The 23,631-nt window shown below is 44.5% G+C and overlaps 2 protein-coding genes and 1 long non-coding RNA gene across 3 annotated transcripts in view; 1 reads left to right on the top strand and 2 right to left on the bottom strand.

Annotated features, from left to right (window-relative positions):
- KCNG4 (potassium voltage-gated channel modifier subfamily G member 4) overlaps positions 1-23,631 on the bottom strand; it is an 84,251-nt gene that overhangs the window by 26,168 nt on the left and 34,452 nt on the right. The window lies entirely within an intron of this gene.
- LOC310850960 lies at positions 249-1,478 on the top strand. Its single transcript, XR_014567510.1, has 2 exons — positions 249-612; positions 1,079-1,478. It is a non-coding gene; the product is annotated as an uncharacterized lncRNA (long non-coding RNA).
- HSBP1 (heat shock factor binding protein 1) lies at positions 8,063-12,348 on the bottom strand. Its single transcript, XM_083752942.1, has 4 exons — positions 12,172-12,348; positions 10,903-10,969; positions 10,041-10,157; positions 8,063-8,573 (listed from the first exon to the last, which is right to left on the bottom strand). Exons 1-4 carry the CDS (start codon positions 12,214-12,216, stop codon positions 8,563-8,565), a joined length of 240 nt encoding a protein of 79 aa, XP_083609068.1. The 5' UTR covers positions 12,217-12,348; the 3' UTR covers positions 8,063-8,562.

Here is a 23,631-nt window from a genome sequence, read left to right as displayed (position 1 = left end):
GATCATTCCTGTGACACCACATCCTTACCTGCCCCATGTCACATATGATGTCAGATATGGGGTGGGTAGATGTGATTGTGGGAAAACAGCTACAGATCAGGATCCGTGCCAGGCCAGATTGGCCCACTGTCTGGAGGCTCCCTATCTTTATCCTAGAGCTCTATGGCCTGTTCTGCCTTCCCTCAGGGTATCCTGTGTCCTGGTTCCTATTTGAAGATCATTGACTTACAGCATAATTGTTGCCAAGGTGTTTATTCCAGAATCCATTACAATGCCCAGATGTAGATTAGACTACAGGGTACACAATTCAGAAGTTCATAGCAGAGCTCTAGGATACATGGCTAGTGTAAGACATTAGTGTAAGACATTGTCTCAGCATTTGACATGCCCCATGAGCTCCCCCTTTGAAGAGTGGGGAGCCTTGAAAGAGTGCAAGCAAACAAGTGCTCCTGCAAGTAGGCTGGACTTGCTCATGCTGGCGCAGCCAAGCACTGCATCCTTGGAGATGAAGGCAAAGTTGATAAATTTGGTTCACTGTCTGATCCAACCTCAGCACCTCCTCAGAGGTGTGGTGCACTTCTATGATGAGAGGCAGTGCCAAAGACAAGTCAGGTAGCTGCTCCTCAGTTCTCAGGATGTCTGATGGTACCTTTATTTGACAACTGGCTCAGTCCCTCCCTGGTGTACAGATCAATATCTCTCAAACCATTGGGCCCCACTTCAAGATCCACTTCCATGGCCTCATTGTTCTGCTCAGCCCTATGAAGTTGTTTCCATGGGACTAATGACACCCAAAAATTTAAGTTACCCCTGGAAAATTGGCTGCCACGACAGTATTTTCTGTCCTTTGGTGGGCTTATTAGAAGCCGATAGCATAAGCTAAGTTGATGTACACCTTCTTGACTTTTCCTACTAAAAGGAGGTTCACATCCCATTATTATTGTTTTGCTACTTTGCAGAGTACATTCTGCTTCTATAAGCTGCTGAAGAGCACAACAATTTATGCAAAACAACAACAGCCCCAAAGCAAAGCAAAACAACAACAAAGAGTTTGAGTGCAAATTTGTTTCCTCCACAGATTTTTATGCAGACAACAGAATCCACCTCTCCATGCCATTATAATCTGAGTATCCTTGGACTAGCTTTTTTATGACAGCACAGACCACAAACTGGAAAGGAAGAGAGTGGAAGAGACATAATTGCGCACTATCATTACTGAGCACTAAATGAACCCCATGGAGCATAATGCAGAGAAGCATACTTCCTCATGGTGCCTTTAGTTCCCCAGGGGGGTCTGTTAAGTACTTTGTAGTTCTCTTCGCCAGCCTGAAAAGAAGCCACCACTGGGAGTAGAGCTTAATGTCCAAATTCCCAAATCATTTAGAGCAAGAAATATGTTCACGCTTGACTCATGGGGAAGCAGAAATGTACATATCAGAATTCAGGATGGGATGCCAGATAAACAGATAACAACTAAAGAGTCTCCAGTGCCTTTTATCAACCAGGCTGCACATATGATTTATGGATAACTAGCGATAAAACGTTAAGGGAGTTTTGCTCTGGAAGCAAAGATATGTTGGCCAAGGAGGAGCTGTCCAGTGCTGAAATCCAGGCAATTGTTTATAGCCTAAACAAAAGCAACCTCACTCTACTCGTGGCCCTCCACGTTTTGTGGGACTACAGCACCCATCAGCCCCAGGCAGCATAGCTAATAGCAAGATATTATGGGAAGTGTAGCCCAACATCATATGGAAGAATTTTGACCTAGAGCATTGGCACTGAAGAAAAAGGGCCAATTTAAAGGCAGTGGCTTCTGTCTCCTATTGTATGCATGGCTTAGTGGAGAGGGGAGATAGAAGACAATGCAGCTCTGAACCTTTTTCATTTGCCAGAGCTCCAGGATAATTGATGGGCCCCTTTTCTTGTGACAAATGATCCATGACCCATTATCACCCCCACAAGGAGCAGCAGTGTGTGTGTGTGTGTGTGTGTGTGTGTGTGTGTGTGTAATGATACGAAATGTATTAAGATCTGTGTAACTGCTATCCTATGCCTACTGTGAGTCAGCTCAACTGAACTCAGTGATGCTTATGTCTGATAGGTCATAGCTTTAATGAGAGATCCGTGGCTTGCCGAGGTCCAATATAACCTCTCTTGTAAACACGTTAGGGTTTACATTGTTAGGGTGAAAGCAGGGACCCCATTTTTTTAAAAAAGGAAAGCAGCAACCAGCCTATGTTTGATTTCTCCCCTCATTCTTTGACTTGCTTGTTATGTTAACCTGTCACAAGAAACTCAAAAGCCTTGTTATCACCTCAATTCATTTGCTGAAATCAGTGGACTAGCTTAGAGGACACAGGGTAGGTTATGTAGCACACATAGCTCTGCTCTCCTACGCCTTACCCTGCTGCCCACCCCCAGTATCTGCTGCCTTTGGCAACTGCCTCACTCTGCCTAATGGTTGGGTCGGCTCTGCTCAGAGTTCAGGCAAATTGTTCCAAGTTCAGAGGCTAGTAGCCCATCCACTGCTCCTTGAGAAGCTTTGCACAGAGGCCTTTCTCATTTTGCCTGGAGGGAGGGTTTCATCACAACCTTGCAAAGCCCACTCATGGTTGCTGCAGGAAACATCTAAGAAGTAGGGTTATAATCTCGTCCTGGGTGTCTGCTGTTTCCTCCTTTGAATCGCAGCCCAGATATGGCGGCTGCTTCCTTTTCAGTACTCTTCTTCCCCTGTCCTTCATCTTTCACATGATTTAATTTCAAAAGAGCCACAGAGAGAGAGAGATCACAGCAAGCCTCGAGCCCCTTCGGAGCAAAGCAGAGGTTCAAACGGTGGCGTACAGAAGTATTTGTTGAGCCCTGTTCACTTCCTTAATGGTAAACACACTGCCTAGTTTAATGATCACATTTCAAATCCACATGTGGCCCATTAAAGTGGTAACATCAAAGCTTCAGAGTAAGAAGGCAACAAGATAAATAATTGGAACAGACTGTTTTTTTATTAAAAACAAGAAATAGGGACATCGTGCACTAGAGGGCAGTATCTGCCATAAAACTGCAATCTGGATTTTTGCTTCTAGAGGATGAGAAACATAAAATCAGCTATGGCCAAACTCCAAGGAGAGGAAAACAGATGTCCCTTTGTGCCAGGAACCAGAACTGTCATAGGAAGATAGGAAACTGCCTCAGCCCAAGTCAGGCTACTGGAACACCTGGCTTGGTATTGTCTACACTGACTTGCAATGGTCCTCTAGGATTTCAGGCAGGGATCTCTCCAAGCCCTACTTGGAGATCACAAAGGGTAGATGAGGTTAATATGTCAACAGAGCTGGATCACCCATCAGGGATTGCTTGGGTGAGCAGGTGAGTTTTAAGCAGGTGCCTAAATGTCAGTCATGAAGGCTTCTGCCTGCTGTTCACTGGAAACACATTCCAGGAATGGGTGCTGCCACACTAAAGGTCCTACTCTTAGTGTAGCATACATATTTGCTAATGAGAAAGGATGGTGACCAGTCATGGAAGAACAATGCCAAGGGGATTTGAGTGCAATTAAAAAACAAATGAACAAAATAAAATCAATCTATGCTTTCCAAATTGAGGGTTTAGATCAGTGTTTTTCAACCACTGTTCCGTGGCACACTAGTGTGCCGCGAGATGTTGCCTGGTGTGCCGTGGGAAAAAAATTGATTCCTATTCAAGAGAATTACTTTATATATAGTTAATATAGGCACAGAGTTAAATTTTTTAACATTTTCTAATGGTGGTGTGCCTCGTGATTTTTTTCATGAAACAAGTGTGCCTTTGCCCCAAAAACGGTTGAAAAACACTGGTTTAGATGACCCTCTCCTTCCCAGTTGTGGTTGCTTTCCAATATAGGAATATTAAAATAAAAGGTGCCAGTGTGGTGTGGTGGCTAGAGTGTTGGACTAAGACCAGGGATGCCAGGGTTCAAATTCTCACTCAACCATGCAGCTCATTTGGTGAGCCAGATTCTTAAGCTTAACCTCCCATGGTTCTTGTGAGCATAAAATGGGGAGAGCGAAAGCAAAGTATACTAACTTGAGCTCATTGAAAGAAAAGTGGGATATAAATAAAACAAAAACAACTCCACTTGAGAAGTCCAAATTACTCAGATTCACAAACGAGTTTTGTATTTTCAGTTGTAGCTCAGTGGGTTTTCATTGCAAAGAGCTGGTGCACCCAGCTGGGTGTCATGGAGCACTGAGTAATCAGAGATCAAGTGGTGTGTTTGTGTGTATGAATCAGGGCTGAGTGTAATCGTGGAGTACATTGTTTTTGGTGTGGGCTGATTACCATCAGCTCTGTGCTATTGCTTTTTTACTTCAACTGATGAACTGCAAAAAAAAGAAACAACAGTTGCAAACTTGATGTTTCCAGGCACAATTCAAAGTGTTGGTGCTGACCTTTAAAGCCCTAAACAGCCTTGGCCCAGTATACCTGAAGGAGCATCTCCACCCCCATCATTCTGCCCGGACACTGAAGTCCAGCGCTGAGGGCCTTCTGACGGTTCCCTCACCGCGAGAAGCAAAGTTACAGGGAACCAGGCAGAGGGCCTTCTCAGTAGTGGCACCTGTCCTGTGGAACGCCCTCCCATCAGATGACAAAGAAATAAAAAACTACCGGACGTTTAGAAGACATCTGAAGGCAGCTCTGTTTAGGGAAGTTTTTAACATTTGTTGAATCATTGTATTTTAATATTCTGCTGGAAACCACCCAGAGCGGCTGGGGACACCCAGCCAGAATGGCGGGGTATAAATAATAAACTATTATTATAATATTATTATTATTACTTGTAATCTCAGGGGCAAATGGCACTTAATACAAGAGATCTGTGATCAGAATTCCCATTCTAGCCCTTTCCACCCCCCTCTGCCCTGCTTTAGCTAAGGAACCTGTGCCCCTACAGATGCTGTTGGACTCCAAGTCCCATCATTCCCAGCCAGCATGTTAAAAGATTTGGGGTGGTGTGAGATGTCGTCAGTAGCAGGCAGTGTAGTGATAGTGGTGCTCACCTGACCTGACAGTCACTTCTGCTTACCGGGGAGGTGGAGGGAGGTCATTGAAGTGCAAACACATTAGCAGAACCAATCTGGCACTCCTGCTGATGTGTTTGCACTGCAAATTCCACACTGCAATTCCACATTGCCTCACCCTTCCTTCTCTAGTTCCTGGTAACCATCAGAGGCTCAACTGTCAGGAGGTTAGGTGAGCACCATTGCCCCACCATGCCATCTGCTAATGGGTATGGAATCCATCAGGCAAACTAAGAGCAAACACTGGTTACAGTTTACAGTTTTTCTCCAGTGAGACAAACCATGGGCCTAACTTTGGACAGCACACTAAGCCAAACCCTGATTTAGCTCACAGTAGCACTGGAAGAGCAATGTGGCCACAATCTCCTCTCCAGAAATCAGTGTGCTTACATAAAGCTGGTTTATTGCTATTTGTGAACTGGGGCACTGTCACAGCATACCTGCCTCACATAAGCATGTAAGAGTAATCACTCCCTTTTGTCTCAGACCAAAGGCTTATCTGGCTCAGCATTTTGGTCAACAATGGCCAGTAGGATGCTCCTGGAATGCTCAGAATCAGAATGACAAAGCAACAGCCCTTCCCTGCTGTTCGCCTGCCAGCAACAGTTTAAGAGGTATAGGGCCTCTAATCATGGAGTTTCCATTTAGTAGCTATTATCCCGCTGCTCGGTCCCAGCGCCTGCCAACCTAGCAGTTCGAAAGCACCTCCGGGTGCAAGTAGATAAATAGGGACCGCTTACCAGCGGGAAGGTAAACGGTGTTTCCATGTGCGGCTCTGGCTCGCCAGATGCAGCTTTGTCACACTGGCCACGTGACCCGGAAGTGTCTCTGGACAGCGCTGGCCCCTGGCCTCTTAAGTGAGATGGGCGCACAACCCCAGAGTGTCAAGACTGGCCCGTACGGGCAGGGGTACCTTTACCTTTACCTTTTATAGCTAATAACATAATGCAGGAGCCTTGCTGGATCAGTCAAAGGCCCTATCTTGTCCAGCATCCTACAGCCCACATTGATGGACCAGATCCCCCTGGCCACCCCAGACCCCATGGCAGAATAATTATTCGCTGTGCAAAGACTTCCAACAAAATGTTATTCACTTAAGACACAAGATCCGCGAGTGCATGTCCTACACACAGATCTAGCCTTATTTTAGAGCAATTTCAGCATTTTTATTAGACAGTTCTAACAGGACTGGAAAGTCTAAGGCTGGTGGTACACGATGCATTTTCTCCTATCTCCATTTGCTTTCTTAATACAGCTTAAGAGGACTTCCTTGGCACCTTGAGTAATAAGTGTCCACGTTATCACCACAACAGACATGAGATGTTTTACGAGTGGCACAAACAGATGGTGAACAACAGAAGATGCAGAGGGGTGAAGTATCTTGCATGCTTTAGACAAGGTGGGGGGTTATTACAACTTCCAGCTAGTCACCCCAAAGAATCCTATCTTCCTCTCTTTATTTCCCGGTGCCTGTTAACAAATGTTCAACTCCTAAAGGGGTTCTACTGCTGGGAAAATATATAAATGAGGTTCCCAATGTCTTCTAGAGCCCCCTACAGCTATTACCTTGAGTGGATAAAGACCTGTTATGGACCATTATGTGGCTCTTTCAGTTACAGCTACGTAGATGGAATCCCACCTGGTTCAGATTAGGCTTGCTGAGTCTTTTCACAAGCAAGCCAGTTAAATGGAGGGGCTAACCAGCTATTGACATATAGCCTGGCCTGTCATGGGACAGGTCCTCTCTGTGCTATCTCTGTGCTTAGTTCTGTGCAGCTAAGATTCAAAGCAAGCATAAATGGGAGCTTATCATACGCCCCATCTGCACGGTATGTTTAAAGCAGTATCATGCCACTTTAAACAGTCAGGGATCCCCCCCCAAAGAATCCTGGGGATCGTAGCGTTCCAGTTGTTATGAGACCCCTTTTCCCCTCCCAGAGCTACAACTCCCAGCATGATTTATCAATCAATCTCTTCCCAGGGAACTCTGAGGCTATACTGTATAAGTATGTTGACCCAAAGTGTAGTGGATTCTTAGGCTGCAATCCTAATACACTTGTTTAGTAGCAAGCCCCACTGAACAGCAGGATTTTCCTCTGAATAAATATGTATAGGATTACACTGTTTAAGAGTTCTAGTCTGTTGTTGGAAACTCCAGCCAGCATGACCAATTGTCAGGAACAATGCAAGTATGTGGTAAGGCCAGAGCTTCCCAATCTCTAGCATAAGCAAATGTTATATTTGCATTTACGTTTATCCTGGTGCAAATGACATTTGGTTTGTAGCGCGCTGGATTGGGGTTGTGGCTATCTTGTGCTAGAGCACCTACCTGCAGCAATAGGCCCTGTCTCCTTTGCTGCACTCTGCTGGGATATAAGATCAATCAATAGCAAGATCCTTGACCAGTGTTTATTAAAAGTGACTGGTGGAATTCCCTTGGAGGGCACAAGACACATGGAAAAGAGGGGGTAGTGATTGAAGGTGCAGGAAAGGATATGATCCTGAAGCAGGCGGGGCTATTTTTCAGTCACCAAGCCAAGACCCAGGTAGGCCCATGAAGCACAGGACCTTCACTGATTCACATTGGCTTTGGGATGGTCTTCACATCCAGCATCCCATTTAAAAAAGAAGGGAGCCCAGGATGAGCTGCTGGGATGTCCCAGTAATACTTCCCTTTTATTTTATGAGGAAGGCAAAACCATCCACCCCCAAGTTAATAATAGGTTTAAACAGGTAATCTCCATACCTGGGAATAAACTAGCTTTCTAAAGGGATATCTCCCAACTGCAGAAGCCCATTCCCAGGGCAGCACTGCCTGCAGCTTACTGAAATATGACCTTAATATATCATTTGCCCAAAACCACAAGCTGGTATCATGAAGAACACTGACTGATAATAAGAAAACTAAAAAGAAGAGTTATGGTTCATGCAGCCTAAATCCCCCAGAGCAGATTGCTTGTTGTATTAAATCCATTACTAACAGGGCAACATACTGGCACAATGACAGATTTTAGAACACGATGTTTTCATTCTTGTACTCCAGTCCACAAAAGTACCTTACAAACACATGACAAATTTGTTGTGCAGGCTGATGGAAAGGACTAGTCTTTAGCCACATCACTGAAAATAATTACAAAAAGGCCACAAGTAAAAATGTTTTCTTTTTCTTTTTAAAAGTGCGACCTCACAAAAGCCCACTTATAATGTTAGTATTTTCAATTCAGCTCTTATCAAATTCTGCAATGCCATCAAATTCTGCTTAAACAACTGAAGTTTATAGAACGCGTTACTTTGAAAAACTGTGTGAAACCCACAAATACACAAGAAACCAGAATAGAAATTGTTCCAAATCTAGCTATACAAGGTACATTAAGAATGCAAGTTCTACAGCAGTAGAAAAATGCGTTTACATATTAGCAGTTGAAAAACAAAGGAAAGAAAACAAAAAGGCCGTCTTCAAATCCCTGTAGGCTTGTAAAAACCGCTTCCTTCCAGCACCCATCGTAGATTATTGGCAAGCTGTTGAGGGGATTAAAAATAAAGACACATTTATTCACAAGAATGCTACTAGAGAAAACTACCAATGTTCATAAGCAGTGTTAACAAAGTCTGCATCTAAAAATACTTTTTACTGAAAAAATAATGTAGCAAGTAGAGTCCAAGATTAGGACCAAGGTTCAAAAACACTACTCAGCTATGAAGTTGCTAGTCCATGACCTTGTCCCAGTCACTTCCTCCCAACCCATCCTATCTCTTAGGGCTGTTATGAAAACAAACAAGAGGCAGAACTACATATGTGACCTTGGGGTTATTGAAGGACCTTGGGGTTCTTGTGTAGCCAAAACAGAGCCATCCAAAATAATCCAGAGGCAGGGGGGAATTCTCAAGAAAACCTTGGGGGAGGCGGGAAATATGGACGGAAGGAGAGGCTCCCAAAACAGCCCCAAAAGGACTAAGTATGCTCAGTGGTCATGAAATGCCAGCTGATTTTGTAGATGGTGAGGGGAGAAAAACAGGGAGAGAAATGTAATGGAATATCCTGGAGGCGGCCATGGGTGGCTGGCACACTGAACAGGAGCCCTCCACAATGCAACAGTTTGTGGTAGGTTCCACTTGTTTAAGAACCTTATTAACTAGCTTGCTGGACCACTAAGCCAGGCCCAACACTGGCCAGAGTGATTTCTCTGTAGCTTGCAAGCAGGGAATGAGGTGACAGCTGTATCCTGCCAGCTGGTATTCAAAGAGATATAGCTCTATAGGCTGTATAGCACACAAGTGACTACTGTTACTATCAGCTGTTTCTATCAACAAGATTCTTCTCCACGCAGCCACAGCTACACCTGGTGGCAAGAAGTGCCATCCATTTATTTCTTCTATTTACAGCCTACTGCCAATAATACTCCAGGAAGTATTATTCTATTAAACTTAAGACACTCTGGAAAACTGGGGCATGGCACCCATCCAGATGTTTAGCAAGCCAAGGCCTATTTAGCTTTAGCTGTATGCATCTCGTGTGTGAATCAGCTCCTGTTCTAAACAAAGGGGTAAATTGTTCCAACCTTTGAAAACAGACAGTCCAAGCCTAGCACTCTTTGATACTTTCAGACCCAATTCAAATACAGGACTACTTTTAGTTCTTTCTGGTAAAGGGGTGGTGAATTAGTAGCTCACCAGATGCTGTTGAGTGCCAACTCAACCCCAGCATCATGGCCAATCATCAGGGACAATGAGAGCTGGAAGTCCAGCAACATCGGGAGGTTCATGGGTTCCTTACCCATTTCAGCAGGTATTTTCCCTCTCTTACCACAAGAAGAAAACAAAGCAATGTAAGATTGTGGTGCTGGTGCAACCCATCTTATCCCCTTCATATGGGTTCTCAATCCACCTGCCCGCTTCCACAGCCCAAAAAAATAGTTTCAGCTCCCAACATGTAGCCCTGCTTAACTTCTTCTGCAGACACTGAACTCATTTGAACATGATTCTCACTTGATGTTTTGGTAGCAGGTGCCTTGTTCTCGCCTTCCAGCTCCTCCACTCCAGCTTGCGTCATAAGATCTGCGATGTTCTTCTCCAGGTCGTCAATACGGCAGCTCATGTCATCAAGTGAATCGAGTTAAAGAAAACAGACTAGAGAAATGCAAAAGTGGAGAGATACCACCTGACCCTCAGAAAGCCTAGATATTTAAAATGTGGTGCATTTTTAGTTTATTGCTTGGTGTGTGTTTTTTTTTAAATTCATGAATGTTTTAAATTCTTTTTACTAATAATTTTATTGTTTTATTTTCTTTGTAAACTGCTTTTCTACAATCAAGCAGTTTATAAAAGTAAGAACTGCTCAGCACCAGCTGAAGCGCTAACAGCTTTAGAACACAGTAACACAAGCAGGACATGAGGCCTCTTCTACAGTTGCTCCCAGATGACCGGTACTCATCAAGTTGTTATGGCTAGTAGCTATATGCCAAGAAATCATCATTCACTTCCTGCAATGCTGCCAGAAAAGACAATCCTGGGCTGGGGGAGAAATATTATATTATCTGGTATATAACAGCCCTCTACCTTCCCTTCCTTTGTCCTCAAAAGTTAGGCTCCATCACATAATGTTTTAACCATCACTCACTCTTGCCAGGGAACTCTGGAAAATGCAGCTCTGTGAGGAGAGATGGAGTCTCTGAATACTTCCAGTTCCTAGGATTATTTGCGAGAACCCATGACTGTTGAAAGTGGTATGGTGCTGCTTTAAATATACAGCCTTTGGAGGAACCAAGTCATTTGGGGGATTTATAGAATTCATCCATTCTGTACATCACACAAAGAGCTCTGTTTAAAAGATGGAAAACCCAAAGGATATTCCGGCCAATAATCTGGTCAGACATGGTTTGAAACTTGTCCTGCATTTGTTGCAGCAGTGTCTGCACCTGGTGAGGGGAAAAAAGTAGAGTTTTGCTTTAAACAGAAATTATCTGGGGCCACAGGATTTTAATTTCTTAGCCCCCAGGTGCAGTATTTAACCCAAGGGAGGCGTTTTGCCCAATACTAAGCTCTGCAAGTGAAATGTTTCCATCACAACTTCTGAAAGTGAACACTGGGTTCTGTCAAAGGTCCGAAGCATACTTGAGCTAAGAAGCAGTAAATGAAGTTCTGAAGAGTTAGTTATGTGAAAATATATCTTCTCGTGGAAACTGCCAGGCTGGCAAATAGCAAATTATTAAGTGTGGTGGTGGTGGCGGCATCACCACTGATAAAATATTATATATGGATGTTTCAATTTCTCTTGCTAGGGTGGGATCCCAATGAATAAGGATACCAAATGCATCCTGAAATATGTTTCCATAATGCTCTGGGCCCAATTCAACGTTTTGTAGCCTGAGGTGGCCAAGACAGTGACTCCCCACTACACCACATACAAAAGGTGACTGGACTGCAGCTGAATCCAACTTTAATGCTGGTGACAGGACAGCATTGCCAACACTGGTATGAGGGCAGAGCACCAACTTAGCAAGGGCATGCAGCACACACACAGCCCTGCCCTCCAGAATCCTATATTGGCTCCCTGTCCCTCAGCATCTGCCCCTACCAACTACACTGTAGGAAGTACCCTAATGGGTTGTTGTAGTACTGGTATTAGTGAATCTTTGTTACTTCCAAACTGCCTGGGAAGGATCTGCATTCTGAAAGGCAGGATGTAAATAAATTTGTTATGTACATAGTGTACATATGAGAAAAGGGGGGGGCAGAATGTGTGTGTGTGTGTCTTAGGGCAGATTACAAAAATACACAATATTAAGATATATACATTATAAAATATCCATCATATACATTTTTCCCTCTGGAGCAGTCATTAAAATAAACCGCAGCCCCCGCCCCAAATATCCAGAGGCCCCACCCCACCCCAGTGCCACCCCCAATCTCTGTAAGCCCCCCTTGGCAATCAGACCCGCCCTGACCACTCCTGCCCTCCTCTCCATGGTAACCCCCCACGGCTAGGTAGGCCCGCTTCTCTCTTCTCCATGGCAACCCTCTCCCCCACTTAAGTGGCCCCAGTCGGTCTCCATAGCAACCGAAATCCTTTCCCGTCCGCTCCCTGCATTCCCCGCGGCTGCCTTTTTTGCCGACTCACCACGGCGGTGAGGTCTTGCACGGTCTTGGGGTCCGTCTCGGCCATGTCGTTCCTCTCCGTATCCAGCCTCTTTCGCTTCTCCAGGCTCGACTCCAAAAGGCGCTTCCGGCCTCGCCTACGAGATTTCTCCGCCCTCTATCGCTGCTCCGAATCCGGCTTCCCTGCCTCAGGCCTCGCGAGACAAAACGGACAGGACGAGGTCGAGAGATTGCAATGCATTGTGGGAGTCGTAGTTCGCCCCGTGAGACGCCCTGACAGGTTTGTGTGCGTGTGTTTTGTTAATATAAATTCTTTTCTTGTATGTGGTTGTGCTTAATTATTATTTAAAAATTGCGTTTTGGAACCCGTTCTGGTCAAGAAGCAGGATTAAAAATAAAACCTTTCATAAGTAGGAGCTGGGAAAGAGTCAGAGCCTTATGGGAAATGGAGTGTTTTTAACCATCTAGCGGAGTGGCCTCATAAGGGGCGAATAGCATTGTGGGGAATGTAGTCTCTCTGGTTCACAGAGGAAGGAGAATTTAGGGCACTCACAGTCTAAACTCAAAATAGGAATCACGCGAAAGGTCGCACCGCTCTAGAGCTTTCATTTTTTTGTTGACCTATCTTCTGTATCCTTTGCATTAGGAATCTAGAAAGTCCTTAGATTTGAGATCAGAAGCGATCAAAAGGCCTCCAGCAATGTGTGACTCTACCCTTTTCGCTATCTCTGTGGGGCCAAGAGCTAGGAGATGAGCACTGTGGGAAATGGAGTCATGGGTGTACTGAAGGTATCAGGAGCAGGCAGGTGTAAACTCAGAAGTGATAGGGTAGCCACTTGCACATCACCTGCCCCCCAAAGGACATTGATTTGCATAACATTTGCACATAGTAATTTATATTTATAGATGTAGATTTTAAAATAAGTTCTACAATTGCTAGAGAAATAAAATATATTTTAAATGGAAATGCAATCATTTAACTTTAAGCTAGACTTGGACCAGAAAGTCCTTGAAAAAGTGGGCACCATCACACAGAGAAATGTCTGTAAAGCAAGGTTGCCAAATTAGAAGCATCCCAGCTGCAAGTAAAACATTTTGAATGTGTTGTAAAGTGCAATATACAATTGTGACACTAGATGGCGAGTGTGAGCTATAGCAAATCCGATGCATTTTTCAAAACGATTTTTTTTGTTTTTAAAAAAGCATGTTCACGATGTTTTTAACATGTGTGTAGATTCCACCCCAGACTCTGAGATTTCAGGACCCAAACATGAGACCTAAGGGTACCCCCTCATGAAGTCATGGAGTGGTATCTGGAGAATGGAGGTTAATTGAGAGATGGGAACAGAGGAGAGCACACCCCCCACCCCACCCCCACCCTTGGAGTACCTGTGCTATAATTTTCAGCCAGCTTTCAGCTTCTGTAGCTTTCCACCCATAACTCAAATGCTGGGTATAAGTTTCCAGTCGATTGAGAATGTTTTTCCTTTATCGTTTCCACCATTGTTTTATTTTTGCCTTCTCTATTAGATTGTATGTCACAGATGCAGAACCTGTGACCCTCCAGATGTTGTCGGACTGCAACTCCCATCAGCTCCAGCCAGCATGGCCAAAGGTCAGAGGATGAGGAGAGTAGTGCAACAGCATTTGGAGGGCTACGGTATCCCTGTCCTTGGTATATGCCATTGTTGCAGGAGATTGCCTTGATGCCATCCTGGCGCTGCTTAGAATGGGTGCTCCCTCTTCATCCTTACACAGATGGCACCAGCTGGCAGAAGTATGTGCACCATCTAAAAGCAAGCAAGCACTGTCCTAGACGGATATGCAGAGCAATCAATTAATTTGATTGAAACTAGAATTATAGATATGGGAGGTACATCTGAGATCATCTAGTCCAATCCCATGCTGATAATGTTAATCAGCTGCTATGACATCCCTCAATGGTAGCCACCCAGCCTCTGTTTAAACATCTCTGACAATGAATCTGTTTTAGATTTATTTTCCTTGGGGAATCTTTTCCACGCTTGGTTAGTTAAAGAAGCATTGTCAGTCCATTCTTATTTGACCGCAGCACATGAAAGTTTGGAAACATAATCCTGCTGCTTATTTTGATGCTTTGAGCATAGACTTCCATGCTGTGCAGGTAATCTGTAATCAAAGGGGGAAGCCATCTGTACAAACAGTAGATTCTGCGGTGAAAGATTATCTGAGTAAGGTTATGCAGAGGTTGGGCACTGAAAACAATATATGTGATTAATGTGCAGTAGGGACTTTCCTTCAGTGTTATGTTTTATGCAAAGACGCCAGTTGATTAAAGAGTTTCTGTTTTTAATAGAAGAACTGCTACCTGCATTAAAAAAAAAAAGTTGTGTTGCAATTGCTTTGGAAGGCAATCTGCTGAGGCCATTGATTCCTTTGAACTCATCTGCTGATATCATGTAGTCAATTGCCAACTAAGGCTACCACACATTTGTTGGAGGCTGTGCACGTTTTTCCATAGCTCATCAAAGCAGCCTCTTTCATTGGGTTGCTTACTAAGCCCCTTTGTCTCTCCTACTTTATATCCTTTCAGTTAAAACTTAATTGCCACTTGCATTCTATTGATCTTTCTTAATACAGTTTGCTGCTTTGGGGATGCTGTTGTGCTCAACAAACCAATTCTTCACATTAACCTATAATCTTTTGTCTTCACTTAATTGCATCCTTGCAATAACGGGCTGGAGAAACAACTGTCCAAAGTTAGCATTCACTACAGAGATGCGAGTAGTCTAGATTTACACCCACTATAATCAATGCATACCGTCCAATATTTCTCCATAGAAAATAGGGACGTCCCATTCCATAATGATAATTTTACTATTTAAACCCCACACATCTTACTAGGTTGCCCCAGCCACTCTAGGCAGCTTCCAACACATATAAAAACATAATAAAACATTAAACATTAAAAAAAACTTCCCTATACAGGATTGCCTTCAGATGGCTTGGGGCTCAGATAACTCCATACCCTCCAACATTTCTCCAATGAGAATAGGGACATCCTAAGGAAAAGTGGGACATTCCAGGATCAAATCAGAAACTGTGACGGCTTTTCTAAATCAGGGATGTCCCTGGAAAATAGGGACACTTGGAGGGTCTGTCAATGGAGTTATATTTCTTGCATGTGGAGGAGTAGCAAAATAGTAGTCAGAACTCAATTTGGCTACTATCTATTCTAGAAACATCACCACATTTGTCATCTTTCTTATAATGTGCCTTATCTGCTTAAGTGTGCACAGGACACAATTCAATGTGGCCTACAAATCCAGATTCCTATATGGCTAACTCATTCTGTGAGTGTGGACGCTTTTGTAGCCAAAACACTCTCCTTGCACAAAAGAAAGTTATCAGTGTTTTTGTGGGAACCCCTAGTATAGCACAGGTTAAAAAAGAAATTGGAGAAAAAACTTTGCAGAGGGGATCTGAAAACATGCTCATTAGGCACAGAATGCTGACTGGCAGTGGAAATCACAGGAGAGGGGAAATAGAATGGAGTATCTTGGCAGGGGGGCTGGCTGGCCAGCAGACAGGCTGGCACACTAAACTGGACCACTGCACATTGCAGCTTTTTGTTGCAGGCCCCACTTATACACCATTAACAATCAAATCCCCAAAGTCATACTGAAACCCAGAGAGCTGGCACAATCCACAAAAGGGAAACAGGAAAAAAATAACATCCCTAGAATGCTCTAGAAATAAGGCAAATTTTGACTTGATGTGTGCTGAAGAAGAAATGTGCAGAAGCCAGATGAATATTTTTGAGGAGGTATCATACTCCAGGGGATGCCCCCAAGGGACCAGTTACAGCATACTGTATATAATACTTCACCAAAGTACTCGTCAATGAGGACAGGGTTGCTGGTGCAGCACAGTCCAAATCAAAAGGATGAGCGGCAAATAAGGTAACTCCTGGTTCAGATCTCATATCCGCTGTAAGTAGGCTTAAGCAAGCTTCTCTCTCAGCCCCCCATCTGCAATATATTACAGTGGTACCTCAGGTTAAGTACTTAATTAGTTCCAGAGGTCTGTTCTTAACCTGAAACTGTTCTTAACCTGAATCACCACTTTAGATAATGGGGCCTCCTGCTGCCGCCGCACCGCAAGAGCACGATTTCTGTTCTCACCCTGAAGCAAAGTTCTTAACCCGAGGTACTATTTCTGGGTTAGCGGAGTCTGTAACCTGAAGCATATGTAACCTGAGGTACCACTGTACTTTATAGCAGGGGTAGCCAATGTGGTGCCCTCCAGATGTTGGACTCCTTGGAGTGTTGATTACAGTGGTACCTTGAGTTACATACGCTTCAGGTTACATAAACTTCAGGTTACAGACTCCACTAACCTGGAAATAGTACCTCAGGTTAAGAACTTTGCTTCAGGATGAGAACAGAAATCGTGCTGCGGCAGTGGGAGGCCCCATTAGCTAAAGTGGTGCTTCAGGTTAAGAACGGACCTTCAGAACAAATTAAGTTCCTAACCCGAGGTACCACTTTACTCCCATGTGTAAGGCTTATAAGCAGATGAGGTGTGTGCTTGGAACACCTGAAAATGCAATGTAGATTGTAAGCATCATCATTATCACCATTATGCTGAAGGTAGGCAAAAAGATATACAAGAACCTTGGCTAATACTGACATTCACAAACCTAAATGTGGTCCAGGTTTGCTCTGTATTCATCTAAGAAGGTCTCTGAGAAAAGCAGAGCATCCGTTGATGTAATTTAGGATAGTTTTGAGCTTGGGGGGAGGGGATCATCGGCTGAATGTTACCCTGTTCCTGAGCTCTTAAAACCCTGTCCCAGATGGAATTAACCTGGGTTGACATGACATTTGAGCAATGCCGCATTCTCTGCTTTATCACTTCAGTTAGTTTCCTATATGTTGCTGCTGCTTCTGCTGCAGTAGCAGCTGTCCTCAGATGGGCACCTGGGAGTTTACCATCTCCTGATGCCCAAAGGCACCCTGAAGGAAAAACAGAGAGAGATAAAAAAGCAGCAGCCACAGCATATATGCATATATTTATTTTGTAAAAATTAGTACCGTCAATATCATTTCCACCAGTGATCATATGCGGGAGGTAGGGGTGAGGGCAAGGACTACTATCCTCAATGGCTATGTTTTGCCTTCACTGTCATATGCGTCTGAATACCAGCTGCTGGGAATCACAAGTGAGGAGAGCATTGTTGATCTGTGGACCATTTTTCAGGCTTCCTGTTGGGCTATCTGACTGGCCACTATGAGAACAGAACACTGGACTAGATGGACTCTTGACCATGATCCAGTGGGCTCTTCTTATGTTGTTATGACCCAACAGGTTTCATTCTGTGTCTAGAGGACTGCTTTAATCACTCTAAACAGAAAATGGATTCACACACAACCACAAAGTGCACATTCTTTCAAAATGCAATTATCTTGAGGGTAATCTGGCAAGCACTGCATGTGGGAGGCGGGCAGAGATGTTAGTGGGTTGAGTTTGCAGGATTGCATGGTGCACTCTGCATCTATCTCTCTCCCTACCTACCACACTTTTTCTTCCCCACCACCACCACAGTATGATTTCCCCCTTCAGGGCTTCCCATGGACTGCAAGGTTGGGGAATCTTTGGCCCACAAGCCAAATTGGGCCCAGCACAGGTCTGGGTTTGTGGGTTTGGCCCACAGATCCATTTTCCCCAAACCATAAACACCTGCAACCTGCAGCTCTCTTGTTCTGAGGCAGGCTTCCTTGACCTCAGCCCTCCAGATATTTTTGGCCTACAACCCCCATGATCCCTAGCTAGCAGGATCAATGGTCAGGGATGATGGAAATTGTAGTCTCAAAACATCTGGAGGGCCGAGGCTGAGGAAGCCTATTCTAAGGGATGCTAATTGGACTGCTCTTATTACCAGAGACATGTTTCTATTAAGCGTCATGCGGCACAGTTCTAAAGCCGGACAGTTTGTTCAATACTAGCATCTCAAAAGGGAAATTACATTACTGCATTTTGTGCAAGTGAAGCAGCATTTTGGTGATTACTTTTAGATCTGCTAGATGCCACTGGCACGTAATTTATCTGTGCTTTGTGTAGTTGGTGCTGCGTGTCTTGTGTAGCAACTAAACTGCAGAGTCTGTAAGCTGCCGTTTATGATTCCTGCATAAGAGTAAGATCTAGCAATTCAGAAGGTTTCTTTAAAACAAGAATCCTGCTGTGAAACTGTGTTTTACATAAGAACCTCTCCAGGGAGGCGCATTGGTGCGCAAGGAGATTGGAACCAGAGGAAAAAGTTCTGCAAGGTCATTCCTTTCGTAGAAGCCCTGATTCCCAACATTGTGTCGGTGGGTTCAGTGGTGCCTTAGAAGTCATCCCTGGGAGCCTTAAAAGACTCTAACCTCTTCCACTCCCTGCCCCCTTGGTCATGAGGTGGTGAATGTGGTTATGTTTTTCTTCTTGAATAATACATAGAATTGAAGGAGAAAGTTGGAAGAGTGGTGCTCTTTTTTCCCCACTTTCAGCTCTATGTGCTTTTCATGACTCAGATAAATTCTGCTGGATCTGACTTTTGCCCAGATCTCTTGGGAAAGCTGAGTGGGGCTGGGGCTGTGTGTGTGCATGCACACGCTTTCTCTCTTAGTGTCTCATGGCATGGCAGCTGATCTGAGGTAGTGGGAGATAAGTGACCAGAGGGGGTGGCACACACAATACTCACTCAGATATCCAAATTTGCCTATAAGGCTGAAAAGGTTGGTAACCCCCTTGACTGCTGGCTGATTTCCCTTCCATGCTCTGTCTCAACTTCCTACTCTGATTCTTCATCCAAGAGGTGAAGATTTTGTTCATAAATGTATGGAATGATTTTGTTCTTCCCTCTATTACATGTCACATACAAGCTGCAGAAGATGAGGGGTTCAGTTGAGAGACCACCAGTTTTTTGCACTTGTCCTTGAAATTTTCCATCCTGGCTGGTTGCGTGTCGAGGTCCCCAAGCCACCCCCCAAATAACTCACAACGCACACTTAATTTTTGTTTAAGGTTTTTTGGCATAATTTTGGCCACAACTTTATTTAAATACAAAACCGTGAGTCGTTGTTTAGGAATTGGTTAAGACTATCTGTCCCCCCGCCTGGGGACAGAACTGACTTCCAGGCACCACCGAAAGACAGTGCGGGGGAAAGCAAGTCGGGGAGAAATGGAGCTGAGTCACAGACCCTCAGTTCTCATCCGCATGCTCCCCGAAGGCTTGCCGGCCCTAGTCCCATTCCAGGGATTGGACGAAAAGATGGCAAGCCCCAGGATTCCTTTAACGGAATTCCCTTTCCGCAGCAACCATGGAGGGGCAGGCCCAGCCTATCCTAACCCCTCCTCCACCAATTTATAACCAATGCCTAACCGCAACCTTACAAGTTGTGATGATTTGCTACGCAGTAGGCAAAAACCAAATGGCCCAGCCAATCAGCCAGATGGACAAAATTCCTACCAGGCCCCTGCCCCAACGGCAGACGACCCCATGACAGCCATAGCAAGGTCAATGCAACAACCCCTTACTCAAGGGCGGGTGGGCGGGTGATCCGTTGCACGCAGCAAAGAGAAAGCTCCAGGCTGCGTGCAGAGTATTTAACCCAGTGAACCAATCACTGCCCCAGGCAGTTACCTGCCTGGTAACAGAGGGGTGGCTCAGCAGACCCCACCGCAACATGTGCTCTCCATGAAGGAGAACACGCTTTATAAGAAGAACCTGTAACTAAGAACTTGTCCCCAAGTTTGTCCTCCTCACTCCAAATCCATTTCCCTGTTGTGCCATGTCTTTAGATTGTAAACCTGGGGGCAGGTACTGTCCTTTGTTTATTGATCTGTAAGCCACTTTAAGAACCCTTTTTGGCCAAACAGCAGGCTAAAAGTTATTTTAAAATAAGATATATTGTGGGCCCTGCAAAAAACAATTGCAGCCAGCCATGCTCTTATCCATCAGCTCATTCCATTCCCGTCTCCCAGCATTCCATGATTTGTTCAGTCCTCATTAAGCTGTTGTGGGGTATCTGTTTTGTGTGCGGAAGTTCCCCAGCTCAAACCACAACATCTCTAGTTAGGGCTGGGAATGTCCCTCATCTGAAACCCTGGAGACCTGCTTCTAGTCAGTGTGGACAAAACTGAGCTACATGAGCTAATGGTCTGACTCAGAGTAAGCCAGCTTCCGTTGTCTTGGTGGTGGTTTCTTTGGGTTTTGTTTTTTGCCACTTCAGGTATTTCTATCAACATTTTCTTTTTTTGTACTTTGCAAGCATCAGGGTTGTCCCACTGCCTCCTCCATATCCCAGTGGCCACATTCACCTCCATCTCTGTTGGCACTCATCACCTGAGTTTGCTGTTAGAGGAAGTGATCTCCTATTCTATCACGAAACAGCTGAGAAAGGTCAAGGTGTCTGAAGGTGCGCAAAGCTTGTGGCAGTGGAGATATTTGGACGTGGCACTTGCAAATATTTCAAGTTCTAAAATATTTGCAGGACGTGCCATCAAACCCCGGGAAGGCATTTTAAGATGACACTCACCATTTTCTTTGTTTCGTCTCGGCAACTCGAATCAAAGGAATCCAAAACTTCTTGGAAGCATGAAAATGAATTTTTAATACATCAATTACGATGTGGGTAGTCAAGGGTGGAAAGTATTAAGGAGAAAGCAAGTAGAACCCATCCATAAGCCTAGAAGGGAGGAGGGATGTTCCTTGAGGGCTTTCAAATATAAATGAAGTTGTCGGAATAACATTAACGAAAAGAATATAATTAGAAATCAACAGGCACAGAGGAGAAGGGGAAACAACAAGCTGAACTCAGCCTTTTCATGAATCACATAGCACTGAAATGAAAAGCTCAGGAGTAGGAGATGAGATACAAGACTAAGGCCAAAATAATGGTGATGTCTAGGGGGGGAAGAAACACTACTCTTGTTTTTTCTTCAAATCCTACAAATACTTCAAGCTTTCCAGTTGCTTTTCAGTAGGGATGGGTGAATCTGTCAATTTCAGTTTCTCTATGTCTCTCATTTTCCCCATCTTATTTATTTATTTATTTACGAACACAATTTCCATACCACTTAGTATATTTAAAAAATACCGTACATATCTAAGCAGTATATAGAAAACCAATGCAACAACCGACAACGTAAACAATTACCAATGTACAAAGATATAAAACTGTTATATTCATACAAAGGTAGTAATAAATATAAGCCAATATCATTTACATTCATTTACATTCTGATGCATCCTTCCCTCTCAGCCTCCTGGCTCTCACTCAGGACTCCACCCACCCAACTTGGCTCTCACCCAAGGAGTAATCAAACTCTTAGCTCATTCACAAAAGTCTTGCAAAGAGGAAGGATCCTGGATACTGCTGGTGTCACCCTTGTCTCCCAGTCTAGGTTTGCTAGAGTGGGTGGCGGTTTCTCAGTCTGCCCACAACTGTGTCCCATTCAGTAGTCAACTGCACTCTCTAAAGTCCCCTACATGTGAAGACAGCCTCCAGCAGTAACCAATAGTAGGTCAAACGGTCAAGAAGGCAGTTAATGCACATGCTGCAGAGGGAAATGAGGGGCAGATGGGGCTCATCAACCTGGGAACATCTAGAAGGAGGAAATTTCTGATCCTAAACTTCCACTGCCTTGCAGGACAACTTTGGGAGAAGGAAAGGCTAAGGAGTAAAGCCTCCACAAATCTGGAGTGCAGTCCCTAAGATGGTTGGATGGCTCCTTGTGCGCCTCCTTCTGGCAACTTTTGCAGCTAAGCTGGTGTCAAATGCATTGCTCGGCTTTCCTTTGGGGGTCCCTCTCAGCAAGGCACAGGACCTCCATACAAGCCACTGCCCAGGCTTGTGCCCTGAGAGGTCACCTTGGTGCTGCTAAATGCAGCAAAAACAACACAGAAGGCAGCATTTATGAGTTATGAGTCTCTGCAGCCACAGCAGGCACTGTAATTCTCCAACAGTTTGACTCACCCCCAGAGGCACACTCCATTGTCTCTTGAGACAGATGGATGACAACAAGGATGATGCAAATGAACATGAACTTCTTCCCCATCATTAATTTTCAAGTTATGTTCTTGGAAGCTGAAGCTGATGTATTTTTCTGCTATGGCTTGTTAGCATAACAATGCTAATGAACGATGAAATTATACTCGATTTATTATCGTCTCCTCTCTACATCCATGCATTGTGATATCCATGGGAAGGTTACTTACAATGTGTCATTAAAAGTGATGGGAGCGATGCAAGCTTTCAGCATGTGTAATAATATCAAGGGGGATTTCAGATGTAAATGCAGACTAATTAAAGGCAGGAAAGGTCTTTGACTGTGAATCACAGGCCAGCAATTCTAGGCTCAGGGATGGGTAACCTCATACCTGGGGGTTAAAGGTGGCCATCCAGTCTTTTCTTTGTGGCTCTCAGGACTCTCCCCAGACCTTACTATCCCTGCGTAAGGGCTTTTACCTGGCCAGAATGTGTCCTTGAGCTGTGATAATGCTTCTTGACTGCCTGGATAGATAAATGTGTGTGTTTGACCATTGACTTGTACATGGCTGGAAGGTAGCCTACCATACAAAGGTAAGAGTCACACCCATTGCTCCGAATAGTTTTTGCTTCTGGCTCCACCTACCACTGACCTGTGGTCCCTGCAAGGTTACCTACAGAAGGAGAAGTTCATCGTCCCTGCTGTGGCCCCTGGCAAAGAGAGATTCCTGGTCTTAGAAAGGGAGATGTGATTACAGCGTCTCCTTCTCTGTTGCTGCCACAGTCTCTGTTCTCCTGGCCCTACCAGTGTCAGGGCTCTGATGTCCAAAATGGCAGCATACAGGGGCAGATTATGGAAAATAGAAGATTAAGGGATCACTGAAAGTCTGCCACACAGAATATGGAGCAAGCTTGTTCTCTCTTGCTCCGGAGAGGAGGAGTGGAACTAATAGGACTGGAAATGATAGGGATCCTGATTTCAGTAAACCATTGGGGAACTTTCCAACAGCCAGAGCTGTTTACCAGTGGAACAGGCTGCCTCTGGAAGGCTGTTCTGTCATTCACTAGAAGCCATCTTTAAGGGGTGCTGTAGTTGCATCCTAGATGGGGGAAATTGCAGCCATTGGGGGAAATGGCATGAGATGCAAAGCCTGAACATATATAGCTGGGATAGGGGGCCTGTGGCCCTTCAGATTCTTATTTTTTTTTAACAACTCACATCATTCCTGACCATTCGCCATGCCATCTGGGGCTGATGGGACTTGGAGCCTCCCATCCTTGGTATGAGCGCAGTGATGAGCACAATGACCGTTTGCTACATTGGCAATGAGGGATAACAAAATCTTTCTGGCTTTGCTCTGATAATTTAACACGGTAGGAGGACATGATAAAACCCTGGTCCCAATTATTCCTAAATGAACAGGAGAAAGTTATCAATAAATTCTAGTGCTGCAATTTCACGCTGTAGTCCC

This window comes from Podarcis gaigeae (assembly GCF_964106915.1).
Source record: "Podarcis gaigeae genome assembly, chromosome: 8".
NCBI classification, from domain to species: Eukaryota; Metazoa; Chordata; class Lepidosauria; order Squamata; family Lacertidae; genus Podarcis; species Podarcis gaigeae.
Note: the sequence above shows the minus strand (reverse complement) of the source record. Positions and strands in the feature narration are given on the sequence as shown.

Coding starts and splice junctions, on each gene's coding strand:
- HSBP1 (XM_083752942.1), bottom strand. CDS start 12,216: ATGGCCGAGACGGACCCCAAGACCGTGCAAGACCTCACCGCCGTG. Junction 10,970..12,171: donor TGCAAGACCTCACCGCCGTG/GTGAGTCGGCAA, acceptor TCCCCTCACCAG/GTGCAGACACTGCTGCAACA. Junction 10,158..10,902: donor TGACCAGATTATTGGCCGGA/ATATCCTTTGGG, acceptor AACTCGATTCAC/TTGATGACATGAGCTGCCGT.